Here is a 17662-nt window from a genome sequence, read left to right on the forward strand (position 1 = left end):
GAAAGTTTCCACTGCTGATTCAGATATTCAGAAATGAATTTTTGCTGCTTTCTAAATGAAATAATCTGATCCACATCTGTCCTTCAGGGATGAGCAGATTATTTTTCAGTATGTATATATGTATGTATGTATGTGGTCTCCAATGTGTATGTGTGGGAGAAAATAAAGACCTATCCCCTTCCTCTCTCTTTCACATACTCCCTCCACCATCACTCTATTTTCCTTTGTTGCTGAATTGTATCTACTATGTATTCCCCAACATCCCCATATATAAAAGCTCACATAGTAGATTTCCACACCTTCCTGCCCTCGAGGTAATTTTCTATTACCATCCCTCTCACCTTTGACCACTGGCTGGTGATTATGGAAGTTACAGCTCAGCACTTCTGAGTGTACCAGGTTGGGGAAAATGTCTTAGGGCTGCCTCTTTAACCACAGGTAGTAAGAAGACTCTGATAGTGGAACCAGTTGACCAGAAAAATAGTGGATGTGTTGTCCTTCATTGGATGTGTCCCCTTGGAGATGAGAGAGTCAACTAACTGGAATGATTCATTTTGGACACCTGCACTGAGTAAGGGGTTGACCTCAGTTGCATAAATGGTTCCTTCCAACTCTCTGATTCCATGCTTTTACTCCCCATCCATCTGTTTTCTTAATGGCTCTCAACTGCAGCCATCACTTCAAATTATCGGGGTGTAGGGTCATGGAATCTGTTTAGTCTTCAACTCTGTTTCATTCTTTCTTCTTCTTCTGATTCTTTCATTCACAAATGAATATATTCCTGCATGCTATCTAAATGCCTTGTACATGTAGAAACCTCAGCTTTTCCTCTTTTTACTGTCAAAATATTATAGTATGAGAGAGGTTCACAAAAAGCCTTGTGGGATCATATATTTATAGAACAATGAACAGCATGAAGAATTGTTATGAAGAAACATTTTCTCTGATAACTTCTCAAAAATAATCATCTAGAACATGCAAAAGAAAATATTGGAACTTGCTCTGACTGGTGAAACACAAATTGAACTGCAGTCATAAAAATATAAAATAAATTAGGTGATACCTAGCATGGTACCTTTGAAAAAATAAACACCTTGCCAACTGTTAAACATGGAGGTCAGTCTATTATTGTTTGAAATTGTGTGCCAGCCAGTGACACAGGAAAAATTGTGTAGGTGGAATGAACAATGGATGAAACTATTTATCAACATACCCTAATAAGTGATGTCCCAGTTATTTTTCTGTTCTCCTGGTAGAACTTGATATCTCAGATTTAATTAGACTGCTGGTGCTTCGAGCAAGGGTTTTTGTCAGGATGGCAAAAACCTAAGGTCCTAAACAAAGGTTCTTCTGGGAAAGATGACTTGCACTTCAGTTAAAGCCCAAAGAAGCTTCCAGGCATTGCAAAAGGTAACTCATTCATGGGCTGTTCTTTCTCCTTCTATCTTCTGCTGTTATTGAAGGAGGAAAGCCATGCTGGAGTACTGTAGCCAAAAATGAGAAAGACTCTGGTAGTACTTTTTAAGCTAAAAGTTCACAAAACTTTATATCTTATAATAAAATTTGTTAATGTGAAAAAATGCTATCCAGCTCATTCCAACTTATCTCGTGCTGGTAATTGAACCTCAAACCCAGCCCCGCTGGAATTCAAATGAGCTTTTACTCCCAATGACCCAGGCCTCACTTCCATGGGTCACAGCTCAGCTCTCAGTCACAGCAAAATCCTAACCCTTCAGTGAAGTGTAGGTAATGGCTCAGGATCAATCAAAAGGCTGCAGCTTGGAATGCTGAATGTTAGCGCAACGTTTAATGTGAGGCCTACCACAAAGGGGTACTGGAGGGTTTGTGAGTGACTCCTGGAGCAAAGTACCAAGGTTGGTTGGATGAACTTAGAAGTAGCAGTGGTTCAACTATTAGTTCCAAGCATATAGGTGATTTCCCAGTTGTCTTGGAAGCACTGAGGAGCAGTGAGCAACAACTGAGGTAGCATGTGTAGGTGAATGGAGAGCTCCTCTCTCCCCAACAAGGATGATGCAGAATGATGTCTGAGGGCAGGGAGGACAAGATTTGCCAGAAGGCACTTAGCTGAGTAGAGAAAAACAAAATATATTTTTAATGTAGTCTCACTGTAACGAGTATAACCATGAAATAGCAGCCAAAGAACAAACAATATTCCTTATAAAAGCAAAGAATCATAGCACCATCAAGAGAGAAGGAAATGATTTCAAGTACTTTTCTAAATATTTTTCATTAAACTTCTGAATGTCAACATATTGCTGCAATTTGCCATGTTCCTGCTCAATCCAGGCAATTAAATTCATTACAATCATTGACCAATTCATAAAAGAAAAAGAAAACAAATTAAAACAAATAAAACTTGTAATAAAACGAAATGAGTATCAAACCAATGTATTAAAAGAACAACATACTTGACCAATAGTGAAGCAAGAAACTAGCCACAGAGAAAAAGAAAGTCACATTGGTTGGAGAATAATAAATGTAAATAGAATGAATCAAAGTACCCTGGAACTGTGATGTGATAGGGAGTTGTTAGCTGTAACCAGGCATCTTGCAAACATGGCTTAATATTTCAATAACTCTTTCATCACAAAAACTCTTTGTTCAGATGGAATACTCTCAAATTTCCTCTCAGGAACAGCTGTTAGATGTTTCTGCCCAACATATCAGCTAAACTGCTTCAATATTTTCCAGCATGCCTCACAGCTTTCTATCATTCAATCCTATTTTATCCTTGGTCAGGAGTATTTCATGTCCGCTGAATATGCCTAATATTCAGTGATGGATTTCAATTGTGATTGGAAAACACCAATTATACAAAGATTGCATTAAAAAGCAAATATAAAAATTGTTCCCTACAGTCAAATTATGCAGTGATTGGAATAGAATATAGTCAGGAAATAGGCACAGACTGTAAGCAATGAATATGTCAGAAGAGGGGGGGTAGAGAGAAACTACAGTATATTAGGCCTTCCACATCCTGCTTCCATCCAGAATTTTTTGGACTGCTACTCCTGGTATTCTCAGCCAACACAGCTATGGATGGATGGCAAAACTGATGAAATCAGAGTTTATGTGGAAGACATTATCTTAGGGAAAACTTGCTTAATGTATGATCAATGCTTTAGATGTTGCCATAATGCAATTAAAGTTATATTACTGTTTTGAAAATAGCTTTCAACCAATGGAGCCAATATATGACAGCAAAAATCCAAACTCACTCTAGGAACCAAAAAACAATTGTTTGGAAAAGCCACAACTACTGTATGCATTTGTCTAAAAATCTTAAAAATGTACTATTTTGCATCCCACTCTTCGTAGGGCTTTGCGAACTTCTTTGTTTCTCAAGCTGTAGATCAGAGGATTAACCAGAGGTGTCAAGACAGTGTAGAAAACAGAGAAAACTTTATTGAGTTGCCTTAAAATGGGTATATCTGGCAACATGTAGACAATAATTATTGTACCATAAAAAATTCCAACCACCATGAGATGAGAGGAACAGTTTGAAAAAGCCTTCTTCTTTTCAGTAGTTGAAGATAGCTTTAGAATGTTTTCAATTATGCAAAAATAAGATATCAGAGTGAGTAGAAAAGGTGTGATGGTGAAACCAAAAGTCATGAGGAAGGTGATGAGTTCTATCAGTCTTGTGTCACTGCATGACAATTTTTCCATTGGGAAGAAGTCACAGAAGTAATGGTCTATAATATTGGGTCCACAGAAGGATAACTGAGCCATCAGACACATCAGAATGCCATTAGCCATCATAGAACTTATCCATGTTGAAGCTATAAGCTGAAAACACAGTTTTCTATTCATAATAGATGCATAGAGCAGAGGTCTACAAATGGCCAGATAGCGGTCATAGGACATGGCTGCCAGAAGGTACGTCTCTATACCAACACAAGACCCAAACAAATAAAATTGGATCATGCATCCCATAAAAGAAATAGACTTCTGACCACTGAACAAGTTGGCCAACATTTGGGGCAAAATGATTGAACTATAGCAGGTCTCCAGGCAGGACAAATTTGCCAGGAAGAAGTACATAGGTGTGTGAAGGTGGTGGTCAGCTACAACTAACAATATAATCAGGAGATTCCCAGTTACTGTTGCAAGATAAATAATTAGGAAGAACAAGGAAAGAAGAGGCTGCAATTCTGGGAGATTTCCAAAACCCTCAAGGAGGAATTCTGTGATGGATGTCTGGTTTCCTTTCTCTGTGTTCCACATTGAATGAATCTCCTACAAATCACTGCAGTCCTAGAAAACAGTGGGAAGTAATGTGATGTTAAGCTCAGGAAGGCTTACACATGCTGTCTTAATTTTGTTAAGAATTTTGACCTTAGATATCCACTGAAAGCTTTTTATCCTATGCCATCTTCTGAGCTAAGAAATATAATTTCTCATCCCTCAAGACTTCTACACAGATGCACATATACCTTATTTCAGCTGTCAGAGAGTTTTGAGCTCGGTTTATAGTTCACTCTGCTCCATATTTCCCACAACTTTCTTTTATAATCTGATTCTAGGAAACATGACAGATGTTTGTCTCCCAGGAGTGTTATTCAACAGAGAGAGTGAAAATAAGGTAGTATGGCTTATTTAGTTCACCTTACTGATGGTGCGTATCACATACTGGCCCAGTGTCTAAAACTCTTTATTTGAAACCATAAAAAGTGTTCCCATTCATCCATCCTATGGCTCCCAGTATCTATTTTTTGAAACTAGTGTGAAGCTAGTTGGAACTGTAGCATGCTATGAAAAGTTGCAGCAGTGCTACATTAAGGGGCAGACTGGCTGCATTAAAGCTCAGTCAAGCTTTCTGTATCAATCTGGCTCATAATCATATCCTACACACCAATTTATCCCCAGACAGGCTGAAAGTATTAACCAAGCATAAGGTATCATTCCACCACTGTCTATGCCCCCTTGTGTAACATGATTCCCCCAAATAAGTGAACAAATAATCAATGTGGCCTCCAAGTCACAAAAAGGTTACCTTTTCCTCCTATTTTATATCCATCTACATTATTTATAAAGGTGATCTACATTATATAGAGAAACTATCCACATTCATCCATATTAGGTCTTCTGTTATCACAATTTCTTAATTCTGTCAACGATTTGTCATGGATTTTTTTTTTTTAGCAGGATTTCATCTGCCAGATATTTTCTTCTTCTTCTACGTTTTACATCATTGCTTTATTTAATGAGTTTCATTTCTCGAATTGTCATAAATTCCTGTGAACAGGGCAAACCATTGAACAGATTAAGCATACAAAACCCAGCTATCCATACTTGCTCAGCAATGTGTGCTCGATGGATGTTATTCCCAAATAAATGTTTATACACTCTGGCATAACATACAAATCATCTCTACCTCACAAACTCCAGATGTATTAGACTACATTTTTTTCATAATTCCCATTTGGTGCACTTCTGATTTGGGGTAATGGGAGTCTTAATCCAATACATCTGAAGGATGATGAAGTGTGGAAGGTGCAGTTAAACAAATGCTGCTATTAAACAAATGGAAGTTGCATATTTTTCATAGATCAGGTCAACTTATTTATTGGGCAAGTGAAAAAAGGAGGTTGATACAGAAGCATGATGATGAACTGAAATAATCAGAGAGATATTATTCCATCCACTGTCCTTCTGCTCTTACCAAATTGGTTCCAGCATTGGGGAAATTACCAGGTATTCCTTTGTTTAGAGAAGCTTTGAAATGTGGTGATTTGACAAAATAGAATATCAGTTGACATGATGAGCACTTACTTACAGCCAGTCACTCCTATGTCAGTTATTGATCCAGAAGCCACCAGCAGAAGGCTTTTCTTCATTTATGAAAGGGAAACAATGAGATTCTGAGCAAACAATTGTGAAATTAACTGCTTAACGAAAACACTTATGAGGATTGAGCCTGGGGAGATTTTCCTCTTTGGCTTCCTGAAAAACATTCATGATGCAATCAAGTTCCTAAGTCCCACAGAGATGTTAATGTGCCTTCTTTCTTCATGATTACTTTAAAGATGGTAAGCAATCATTTGTCTGGGATGGTATGAGGCTTCCTGCCCTGGGCAGGAGATTAGGCTAGAAGATATCCAAGGTCCCTTCCAACCCTATGAATCTTTCTTATTTATACAGTAGTAAGACAACTATTTTCAAGTCATTGATCCCTAGGGATATATTAGCACCTTCTAGCAGCCATACCAAAATACATGTTTGTTCCTGTTTCACTTCTTTAAAAGATACCCGCATTTGCTCTTCCAAATTAACTCTGTTCCTAAATGTCTCTGCTCTTCTGTCTACAACTTTTCTTTCTCACTTTCTTGACTGATTCTCCCAATTTCTTTCTCTGTAGAGCTTTACCAATCCTACTGTCACTTCTCAATGTGACAAAATAATAAAACATGTAGAATCATAAAATTAGAAATGGTATTTAGGTCATCAAGTCCAACCTCCAGATCAATAAAGGAATCCAAATTAATCCATCCCTAAGAAATGATCTAGTTGCTCTTTGAATACATTTGGGAAAGGGGAGCACAGTTTTCCCTTGGTAATTGATTTAATTGTTCAATTGTTCTTCCTAACAATTAGTCCTTCCTTCCTTCCTTCCTTCCTTCCTTCCTTCCTTCCTTCCTTCCTTCCTTCCTTCCTTCCTTCCTTCCTTCCTTCCTTCCTCCTTTTGCTATGGTGCCCATAAGCCATCTCTCAGCCTGGTTTTATTATAATGATAAAAATGGGAAATAAAAACTTAACCTCTCTTGAAGAAGGGGGAGAAGTAAATTAAAAATGTGTAGCATTTTCACACCATCAACATTTCTATTCCCCATGAATATTCTCCATTGACCCATGATTATCTGCTGACCTCAAAATATAGAGAGTACCATAAGTCAATTCATTTTCTTTCTAGCTGACCAATAGAAGAATGTAAAGAAGGTCATTTAATCAGTGGGCACACACCAGCTACCATCACTCCTGGTAGTTTCAAACAGGTTTGGATGAATGGACTTTGAAGGAAATTTATATGACAAGGCAGACCACCTAGGATTTCACTGGCTAAGTTAAGGCTATAAATTGGTTATTTATTTTATCATTTATATATTTATGCAGAATAAAAAAAAAATACTGAATATCTACCTCTATGGGTTTTATTAGAAGTCAAAATATAGCAAAAATAAAAGGTCTCTTATTGCCTGGTTTACATTCACTTAGACATATTTGGGCCCTACTGGATCATAGCTTGATTTTGATGCTGAGTCTCATGGATATGTAAAAATGATTGATCAATATGCCTAGTTAGAAGACTATATATGTGTACAGAAGTATTAATCATAACACACATGTGAGTATGAGTCTTATTATGTCCTGATCATTGACCACAATAAAACTTCTATTTAACTTCGTAGAAAAACTCTACTTCAAAAATAGGTGGTTAGATGTTCTATTGGAAAATATGGGCCCAGTCTGGAATAGTAACTTCAGATCAATTACTTTGATTTCTCATTATGGACCAGACACTTAAGCTACCTCAAAGAAGCATGAGATGCTATCATGTTTGATTAAATCTATTTCCAAAATTAAACCAACTTTGAACTTATATTAGAAATTGAACAATATATTTAAAAGTTGAAATTACTAATATTTTTGATTTACAGCAGAGGTTCCCAAATTTTCTTGGTTCACAACATCCTGAGTGTCTTAGTAAATATTAGTAATTTCAACTTTTAAATATATTGTTTGATTTCAATTTTTTCATGGATCCCCTAGAACAAAATTAGTAGTTAGTAGTTCAAGCTGTGGTGCCCAAGCTAGTAGTTCATATAGTGCCTGAAAGATGTCATATATCACTGTTTTTCCCTTGAAAATTTAAAATATCCCATGGCATCCCAATGGGTTCATTATGGTATCCTGGAGCAACACAGCACTTAGTTTGGGGATCATGGACTTATGGAATAAAGAGCTGGAATATCATATAAATATTAAAAGATCCATTTTTTAAAAAAAAAAATGTTAAGGTTGCTTCTTTGGATTTGAACAATCCATCAAAAGATTTTATTCTGAGCCTATAGGAGTCCTCATAGAATGTATCAGAAAGGATGGAGTGTAGATTTTCTCTGTTGGTGATGTAAGAAATCTGCAGATTTCTTACATCATCAGCAGAGACTCATAAGATTTCATCATGACTGGCTGTGGTTTCTTTTTTTGGAAGTATATTGTAAAATAAACATGTAGATATCTGAGTAATAGTTTTCAAATTAAAGATGACCATTTTATTTTTAAATAGATTCTAAAACTGAAATCTGACCATTTATTTTATATACATGTGGAATGGAAATCATGAGTGGATAATGCCTAACTTAAAGCAAATTTTGGAAGCCACCGCAATTGATCATAGGCTTCTCCACTTATTACATACCTTAGATTCCAACACAACCATAAAGTTCAGGTATAATATGCAAGGGTCTCTCTTGATGCCGGTCCAAGCCCAAAAGGGGGTAAAACAGGGGTGTATCTTGGCCCCTATGCTTTTTAACTTTTATATAAACAATATGGTAAAATGGATAAGCAAACCAAATTGCCAGCCCCCCAAAATAGATCACAGTAGCGCCCTGCTGCTCTATGCAGATGACGCAGTAATCCTCTCTAGGAGACCAGTAGGGCTTAAAAGAGCCTTGTGAGCCTTGCTCCAGTATTGTAATTATGATAAACTGGAAATAAATTATCAGAAAACAAACATTATGGCCTTTGCTAAAAGGCCAAGACTTCGCCCATGGTATCTCGATGGACACAACATAGAACAAGTGACCACCTTTAAGTATCTAGGTGTGATCATACATGCCACCTGCTCAAGGAAAGCACATTGTGAATATGCAGCTGCCTCTGGTCAAAGTTCAACTAACACCATCCTCAAATTCTTCCATTCTAAAGGAGGATACTATGCTAATCAATCAATCAATCAATCTCAAGCGCACATCTACCCCTGGAGACAGGATTGACAAAAGTTGAATCAAGAATCTGTATAGCTTCCTTAAATCTTTGGCTAAAACTTAATTTCTTTCCTCAAGGCTTTGCACCATTAATTCTCCAAGATAATTTCTCTTCTTCCTGGATTAAGGCTATTGAGTCCAACCGTGCAAAAGTAGTTTTTTCTTCATTTGCAATACTTGTGTTGGACTACAACAAGGCAAAACAAAATCTAAGACAAAGGGTAGAGGACATGGAGAGGCATGCAGACTTAGAGAAAGCTCCATTGTTCTTGGCTCCAGACTTCATTAGATATACTGTCGCCCCTGCTAGATATCTTCGCCAGCTAGAGGCAGTGAATCATTGGACAACTTTTTTGCTTGCACAATGTCATGTGCTCCCCTCAGCTGTTCTAGAGGGCAAATATAAAAAGATACTATTGTCTGAAAGGCTCTGTCCCTGTGATTCTGGACAGGTAGAACTACTGCACATGTCCTTCTTTGATGCTCATTCTATAGAAATATTCAAACAAAATTTATCTTCCCAATGACTATTGGGTATCCTGGCCACTATGTCACTGAATATCTTCAGCTTTTGCTTAAAGATGAGTGGCCTACAGTCACAGCGCAGGTAGCTAGATTCTGTACAGCAGCTTTAAGGATTTGTTGAAACCTGGTGAATAACTAATTGTAAACATTTTTAAATAATGTAATGCATCCAAGCCTTAGATATTATCATTTATTGTATTAACTACTTAGTTAATAATCAATCATCTTCAGATGTCTTAAATAAGTATTAATATATTGTAACATAGGCTGCTCCTTTGATTTTATGTGCAATGATAGCGAGCTTGCTAAATTTCAGCTATGATATTTCAACTATGATTGTATTCTTATCATGTCTGTGAATTTTATCGGAGACTTTTGAGTACTTTTAATTGTACTGGTCTATCACTGTAATAAAGAATGATATGATAAAGAAACTTTGGAGCACAGCTTTTTATGATGACATTTAAAGAGCTTTTTTCAAACCAGACATGCTTAGTCTTCAGATCAATTACCTGTAGCCACTGCTATGTTGTTTACAAATTATAGAAGCTGTAGTATGAGGCTATAGAAAAATATTTTAAGGTAAGGAACTGAGTGTCATCTATTATCCTTATCTCCTCTCCCTACTATTACTTTGCTCCCATTGTTAATAGGAGTGCTGTCTTTCACAATTGATTTTGGAAAGAAAGTGCAGTGATAAGAAAACCCTACAGTAGAAAAAGGCCAGAGATTAATTTAGTGTCTCACAAATTTTAGATCTGTTTGATTCAGATAAGGAATAGGAAAGTGTAGCATCTTTTCAAGTTGGATTGAAACTCCCATTATTCCTGACAAGACTAGTTTAAACTAATGGATGTTGGAGCAACAAATTCTGGAGAGTCCCGGTCTTCATATTGATTTAGGGGAAATCTATCACAGATTTCAAACTCTTTTGGATTTTGTTTGTTTTTCCTTTCCTATCTAAGAATTAAAGTATCTCAGAAGTAAGGTGGAATTTTCATTTGATATTGCAAGAAGAGGCATAGCGATTTGTAAATTACAAGTGACCTATCTTTGCTCAGAAACTCAAGTTAAGCCTTGTTAAAACTTGGAGGGGAAACTGCCAGGGAATCCCAGGGTTGCAGTCTACATTGGGAACCTGAGAAAATATCTTGGAAGAAGACAATCAAAAACCACGATTGTACTGTTGCCAAGAAAACTAAGTGGATATGTCTGTGAAGTCAACAGCCATCCAACCTGACTTAAAGGAGAATTTAGATTTAGACCTTAAGGATATAAAGATGATCAGTATAGAAAGAGTAATTAAAAACATCCTAGCATAAGTAGACATGCAACTTTTCCTATTTGAATATTACTTTGTCTCTCTTGTTTCATTTGTAGTATCTCCCACTGCATAAACTTCAGTGTACTAAAAATAGTTTGAGATGCTTGGCAAAACTCCCAGAATTTATTTCAAGCTGACCTTTTAGTACCCAACTAATTTAGCAGGAGATGAGAACCTAATTATGAAAGTTATTTCCCTTCAATACATATACAGGAACTAGTTTTATGTGCTTTAAGTTAATAGAAGGAAAAAGGGTTTTTCAGCATCAAGAATTTTTCAACATTTAGAGATAGTTTATTGCTGGGTTACTTCAGTGTTGAAGTAATTAACTGCAACCATTTGCAGTTAGATAGGACAATGTGGGAAAGGACGTAAGCACACACTTATTTTAAGCAAGCATTATTTAACATTCTGTGAATTGTGGATGTGTCAAACCTTTCTGTAAGGTGAAATTCTGTGATTAAAAGAAAAAAAATATGCACTAAAAGATTCTTGGGTCGATACTATTTCTTTAAATCTGTAAAAATAAATAATTGCCACAGATGTATAATATTTGAAGTTATTTTTACCAATACCTTCATTCACAATTGTCAGTTGAAAATGAGACATCAGCTCCCAGATTTTTTTCCTACTCTGCCTATCTGGACCTAAAAAGAAAACCAAATGTTGCTGCCGTTTTTGTGACTAACACAAAACTTCTTTTTCTAAGCAATTTCAAATACGTATCCATAGAAATAGTTGTGCAGAATCATTGGATGTTTAAGTATGCTCATGTACTGCATGAAAGGAAAATTAAGAAAGATTTGAGGACCATCTAAAACAGAGGTTTGGACTTGAGAAGATACAAAACCTACATCTTTGGGATGGAACATGAATGGAACACCACAGAGAATATAAGCAATTCAGAGGTAAATTTTTATGTACTTGTCATACTCTATGTGCTCTATTTGGAGCAGAATATATTTTATTTATATAATCTGAGTTTTATGTGGAGAGAGAGAGGATATTTCTATCTTTTTTTTTTTTTTTTTTGGTAATAACTGAGGTGGAACATATTCTTTGTAAATCTGAGTAATCTGGTCTCTGTGGACTGTTTACTTAATTCAATGAATTTATGATTTACTTTAATAAAGTCCTGTAAAAGCAGATTTTCTAAGCATTGTAGAGTTAAAAATAAAAGCATGAAAAATGAAAATCTAAAACATGACAGTAACATCAGTATGCTAACAACAGGAAGTAAATTCAAAAATTACACAGTACCGTTTATCAGATTTGTTCTTCTTTCTGTAAACAGTTATTTTATTTTGGTCATTGACTAGCAAACCAAACACCCCCACCATGCAAAAGAGATTTAAGAAGAATTCATACAACAATGAAGTGATATCTCTCACTTGGTGGCATAATTTAGAATCCTCAAAAATACAGAATCCTCAAAAAAAGGGAGCAATATTTGGAATTCATGCAATATCCTCCCAGACTTGATGTTCAGTCAAAGTAAAAAAAAAAAAAAAAGCATTAGTTTGGAATTCTTTTAATGGTACTATTATATTAAGGATAGCCTGTACCATTTTTGAAATCTGTAATGATAAGGAGACCTTCAATTCCAAATCTACAAGACAGTTTTTTAAGTCAACAGAGTGCATAAATTAATCAGTGAACTCATATTTATTTCACTTTAGAGAAGAATTTTAGAAAAGATAAATATATCTCTCCCCGGTTTGGAGGGCTTGGAATGGTTAAAGTAGCATTTTGTGTACTACTCAGAAATTAACATACCTGTATTTCTTAGCATTTGGCACCAATGGAAAATTGCATTACTGTTATTCAGTTGCAAAGGGTTAGGAGTTAGAGCCTGGTCAGATGAGCTTATTGCAGGCCCCCCTCCCCGCCCCTTCACATACAACTGTCAGAAGCAGAGTTGCTGTTCTAAACTGGGAGCACATCAAGAAGAGGAGATACTTTCCCTCTAGGTCCCAATTTTGATTGGGGTCCTTGCATTTCTCCTTTACTTTTAAAATAAGCAGTAATCTAGTAATCTTGTTGATGACAGTGCATCTAGCTTGGTCTTCAAGTGCAACATTTAGTTCCTGGGATAGGATCAGAATCTGTGATTCTCATTTTTTTTTTTTTAATACAGCAAAGACCTTGTTCTTAGCAAAATATATTTGTTTTTGTTTTGTTTTTGTTGAGGAAGGGGAAACCACAATAGAAGGATATGTGTTTCAAACACTGTACAGAAAATTCATTTACACTTATTCTCCTTATCTTAAAATTTTGGAATTTGGAATCCTCCAAGGAGACTTATTGGAAGCATAAGATTCAGGGCAAAGGAAAATATGTCCTTATGTGATTTAACTTTAATTTATAGAATACACTATTGCATAATAATAGCATAGGGAGAAGGTTTTGAAAGGAGATCAGACAATTTGATTTCATAAAAATCCAAAGGACATCTGTCATGAAGAATATTTCTACTTTTCAAGTTCAGAAATAAAAATAAATGATTTTTTTTTCTTTATTTAGGGCAGTGAACAGCTGTGGAACCAAAAGTATTGGATAGGCTTGGATGGATTGTTTTCAGAATATATGGAAGCTAGGAAGCAAAGCTCAAATCAAGCACAGATCAAGAAAGATTAGAAAGTGTCAATACAGGTTTTCTTCAGAGACAAGCAGCATTAGTTTTTCAGTGGAGAAGGAACAGTGATGAAAGTGGTACCTAACTATATTTTGGCTAACTCCTTCCCTCTCTGTGTAACCCTCTCTCAATTTCACCTTGTAAGATTCTACAATCTAGATGTACATCAATAGATACAAATATGCATGCATGATGATTCAGTGACAAATCTGTACAAAGTAATGTCTCTTTTGAGATTTGTATTTGTGCATTAGAGAGAAAATAAGGAGAAATGGAAGGAGTTTGGTTTTCATAGGTTATGCACTTGATTAAAAAAGCAGAATGAAGAAATAATTATTTGTTTCATTCTTCAACAATATTTTAAAATGTTGATTGTATAAATTAATGTTTTAAAATGGGAGGAATGAACAAGTTTTAGCCATCTAGTTTTTCTACACATAAAATTCAAGGCACATAAATATCTGACTCTACAGATATTTAACCTGCACAAAAAACTTGTACGCAATAATGCTTAAGATGATTCTTTTGTTTCCCCACTCAGAAAAGCAATCACACTTGTCTAGAACTACAACTGATGGAAAATGAGCTTATTTTATGAAAAAAATGTCCTTTTCCAGTGCCCTATTCCAGAGAAAATCAATGGCTGAGAACTATACAAAAGTTGTAAAGGAACTGTAATGAAGTTGTGACCTGAACAAATCCGTTAGAGGCTACCAGCTGGAGTTTTATTATAAACACAAATAAAGTGAAATAAGTTTATTTTATTTGGTATAAAATGAGAACTTTGTACATCAAAATTTAGGGTCTGGACATGTGCCAGTCATAACCACTATGAAAAACAGTTTTTGCTTCTTGCTCTCCTTTAATGCATTATTTTTACTTTTGTGTTCCTTGAATTGTTTTAATAATTTGCTTATTTGTAATTTTTTTTTAGTGATACCCTGACTTTTCCTCCTCTGTCCCACTGAGGTTTCCTTTTTCATCCTGCCCAATTTCTTCAGTGCTGCCCTTCCCATTTAGAATAAGACTGATTGTGACAGAACAACTGGGAAAGTTGGACCTTCCCAGTTTAAAGCTGAACTTACAGTTCAACTTGAAAGGTAACTTAATCTTAAAAGAGTTCTGTTAGGCATCGGCAAAGGAGGGGTGGCAGAGTGATCCCACTACTGCCTCTTCTACAGGGTCTAACTCTGAGCCAGGCTGCCTTCCTCAAATACAGAATTTCCAAGAAAAGAGATGAGAAGTTCAGCTGATTACTCTTCTGAAGAAGGAATCCTCTCCTGCAATAGCAGAAGTGATAAAGATGCCATACAATTTATTGGCTGAATGATGAGAAGCAGTAATCTCAGCTCTAGCTGGGGAAATCCAGTATCTGTAGTCAAGAATACCTTCCTCAAATACAGAATTTTCAAGAAAACAGATGAGAAGTTCTGCTGATTATTTTTCTGTAGAAATCAATTCTACAGCGGAACAAAGAATTCCTGCAATAGCAGAAGTGATAAAGGCGGTCAACAATGTATTTGTGGAATGATGGGAACAGTAATAAGAGCTCATACTGAGAAAATCCACAGTGTGTGTCACACTTAACAGTGATACATGATCTCCCTCCCTTCCCAACTTGCTGCCTGAATTCCTTGGCTCATTCTGGGTGGCAGGGCTTGAAAAAAGTTCCCAGTATCTTTTTGTAAGAAGAGGATATGTAATATCATCCATCCATCCATCCATCCATCCATCCATCCATCCATCCATCCATCCATCCATCTATCTATCTATCTATCTATCTATCTATCTATCTATCTATCTATCTATCTATCATCTATCTATGTGTATATGTCTACAGTATATATGTCTATATGTACATGTACACACAATCAGACACACACAAACACACACCCTCTAGGCCCTGCAAATGCATGGTACCCAACTTGCATTGTTAAATGGGAAACAGTTGAAAACTACAGTATATACTAAATGACCCAAATGTTTAAAGAAATAACATTAGACTCATGTGTTAAGGGAAAAAAAGGAAGGATGGAACCATAGTCCTGAAGATTAATAACGTTCTTTCATTTTTTTATTTCAGAATCACTTTACTTTCCCCCAGCAAGGAGGAAATCAGTCAACTACTACAGAATTTATCCTTTTGGGATTTGGCAATCTGCTTGAACTGCGAATAGTCCTCTTCATGTTGTTTCTTCCTGTCTATACTTTGTCCATTGCTGGAAATCTCCTAATTGTTTCACTGGTTGTAGCTGACCAGCATCTTCAGACCCCCATGTACTTCTTCCTCGTTAATTTGTCTTGTTTGGAGACCTGTTACATTTCAACCATCCTTCCCAGGATGCTGGCTAGTTTTGTAACTGGAGATCAATCTATATCTGTCTATGGATGCATCATACAATACTACTTCTTTGGGTTTTTTGCAGCCACTGAATGCTATCTTCTAGCAATGATGTCTTATGATCGGTATTTAGCAATATGCAAACCATTGCATTACACCACTCTCATGAATGGTAGACTCTGCCTCCAGTTGGCTCTCACATCTTGGATTAGTGGCCTATTGACCAACACTATCATAACCTTCTTTCTCCTGGAACTTACCTTCTGTGGACCCAATGAAATTGACCATTTCTTTTGTGATGTATATCCAGTAGCAAACATTTCATGCAGCAATACACGCTTAGTAAAGCTTGCTACATTTATTTTAGGCATTATGGGAACAGGGCCACCATTTTTGATAACATTGGCCTCATACATCTTCATTCTTTATACAGTCCTGCAAATTAATTCTAAAACTGCTCAACAGAAAGCCTTTTCAACATGTTCATCACACCTGATTGTAGTGACACTTTTCTATGGGTCAATATTCCTTGTCTATATAGTTCCTGAGATTGAAACACTAAAGGAACTACACAAGATCTTTTCTATATTTTACACTGTCCTGACTCCAATGCTCAACCCTCTTATCTACAGTTTGAGAAACAGAGAGGTGAAGGGAGCTCTCTTCAAAGCAATCAGAAAATACAGCAACAAAATTTCATAATCTCGTAATGTCCTAGAAAGTTTCCACTGCTGATTCAGATATTCAGAAATGAATTTTTGTTTCTTTCTAAATGAAGTAATCTGATCCACATCTGTCCTTCAGGGATGAGTAGATTACTTCTCAGCATGTCTGTATGTGTGCATGTAGGTATGTGCAAAAACATATTTAAATAATGAAGATTGTTTTAAAGCACTTGTCTTTCTGCTTTTAAATTTTCATTTTACTGTAGAAATGTAAAAGCATATGTCTGCAAAGAAATATGAATGAGGGATGATTCTTTTGTTTCCCCACTCAGAAAAGCAATCACACTTATCTAGAACTAAAACTGATGGAAAATGAGCTTATTTTATGAAAAATTGTCCTTTTCCAGTGGAGGGATTTTTTTTCAATCTTTGTCAGCAAGAAATGATTGACAGTCCCCCCCCCCCCCCCAAAGGCCTCAAATGTTAGTGTTCCTTTCTGAGGAGCCAGGCAGTCCAAGGATGGCCTAAATGAATGGTTTCCAGTGTGTATGAGTGGGAAAAAATAAAGAACTACCCTCCTCTCTTTCTCTCATTCCCACTTCACACACACCCCTTTTCCTTTGTTGCTAATTGTATCTACTATGTATTCCCCAACATCCCCATATATAAAAGCTCACATAGTAGATTTCCACACCTTCCTGCGCCCGAGGTAATTTTCTATTACTACTCCTCTCGTCTTTGACCACTGGCTGGTGATTATGGAAGTTACAGCTCAGCACTTCTGAGTGTACCAGGTTGGGGAAAATGTCTTAGGGCTGCCTCTTTAACCACAGGTAGTAAGAAGACTCTGATAGTGGAACCAGTTGACCAGAAAAATAGCGGATGTGTTGTCCTTCATTGGATGTGTCCTCTTGGAGATGAGAGAGTCATCTAACTGGAATGATTCATTTTGGACACCTGCACTGAGTAAGGGGTTGACCTCAGTTGCATAAATGGTTCCTTCCAACTCTCTGATTCCATGCTTTTACTCCTCATCCATCTGTTTTCTTAATGGCTCTCAACTGCAGCCATCACTTCAAATTATCGGGGTGTAGGGTCATGGAATCTGTTTAGTCTTCAACTCTGTTTCATTCTTTCTTCTTCTCCTGATCCTTTAGTTCA

The 17662-nt window shown here is 36.4% G+C and overlaps 2 protein-coding genes across 2 annotated transcripts; one reads left to right on the forward strand and one right to left on the reverse strand.

Annotated features, from left to right (window-relative positions):
• Nucleotides 1-3303: 3303 nt before the first annotated feature.
• On the reverse strand, nt 3304-4248 carry LOC134496375 (olfactory receptor 1E16-like). Its single transcript, XM_063302106.1, has one exon. It carries the CDS (start codon nt 4246-4248, stop codon nt 3304-3306), a length of 945 nt encoding a protein of 314 aa, XP_063158176.1.
• Nucleotides 4249-10744: 6496 nt separating this feature from the next.
• On the forward strand, nt 10745-16538 carry LOC134496376 (olfactory receptor 10A7-like). The gene is made up of 2 exons (XM_063302107.1): nt 10745-10834; nt 15579-16538. The coding sequence occupies exons 1-2, from the start codon at nt 10745-10747 to the stop codon at nt 16536-16538; spliced, it is 1050 nt and encodes a 349-aa protein (XP_063158177.1).
• Nucleotides 16539-17662: the final 1124 nt, after the last annotated feature.

This window comes from Candoia aspera, chromosome 4 (assembly GCF_035149785.1).
Source record: "Candoia aspera isolate rCanAsp1 chromosome 4, rCanAsp1.hap2, whole genome shotgun sequence".
Lineage (NCBI taxonomy): Eukaryota > Metazoa > Chordata > Lepidosauria > Squamata > Boidae > Candoia > Candoia aspera.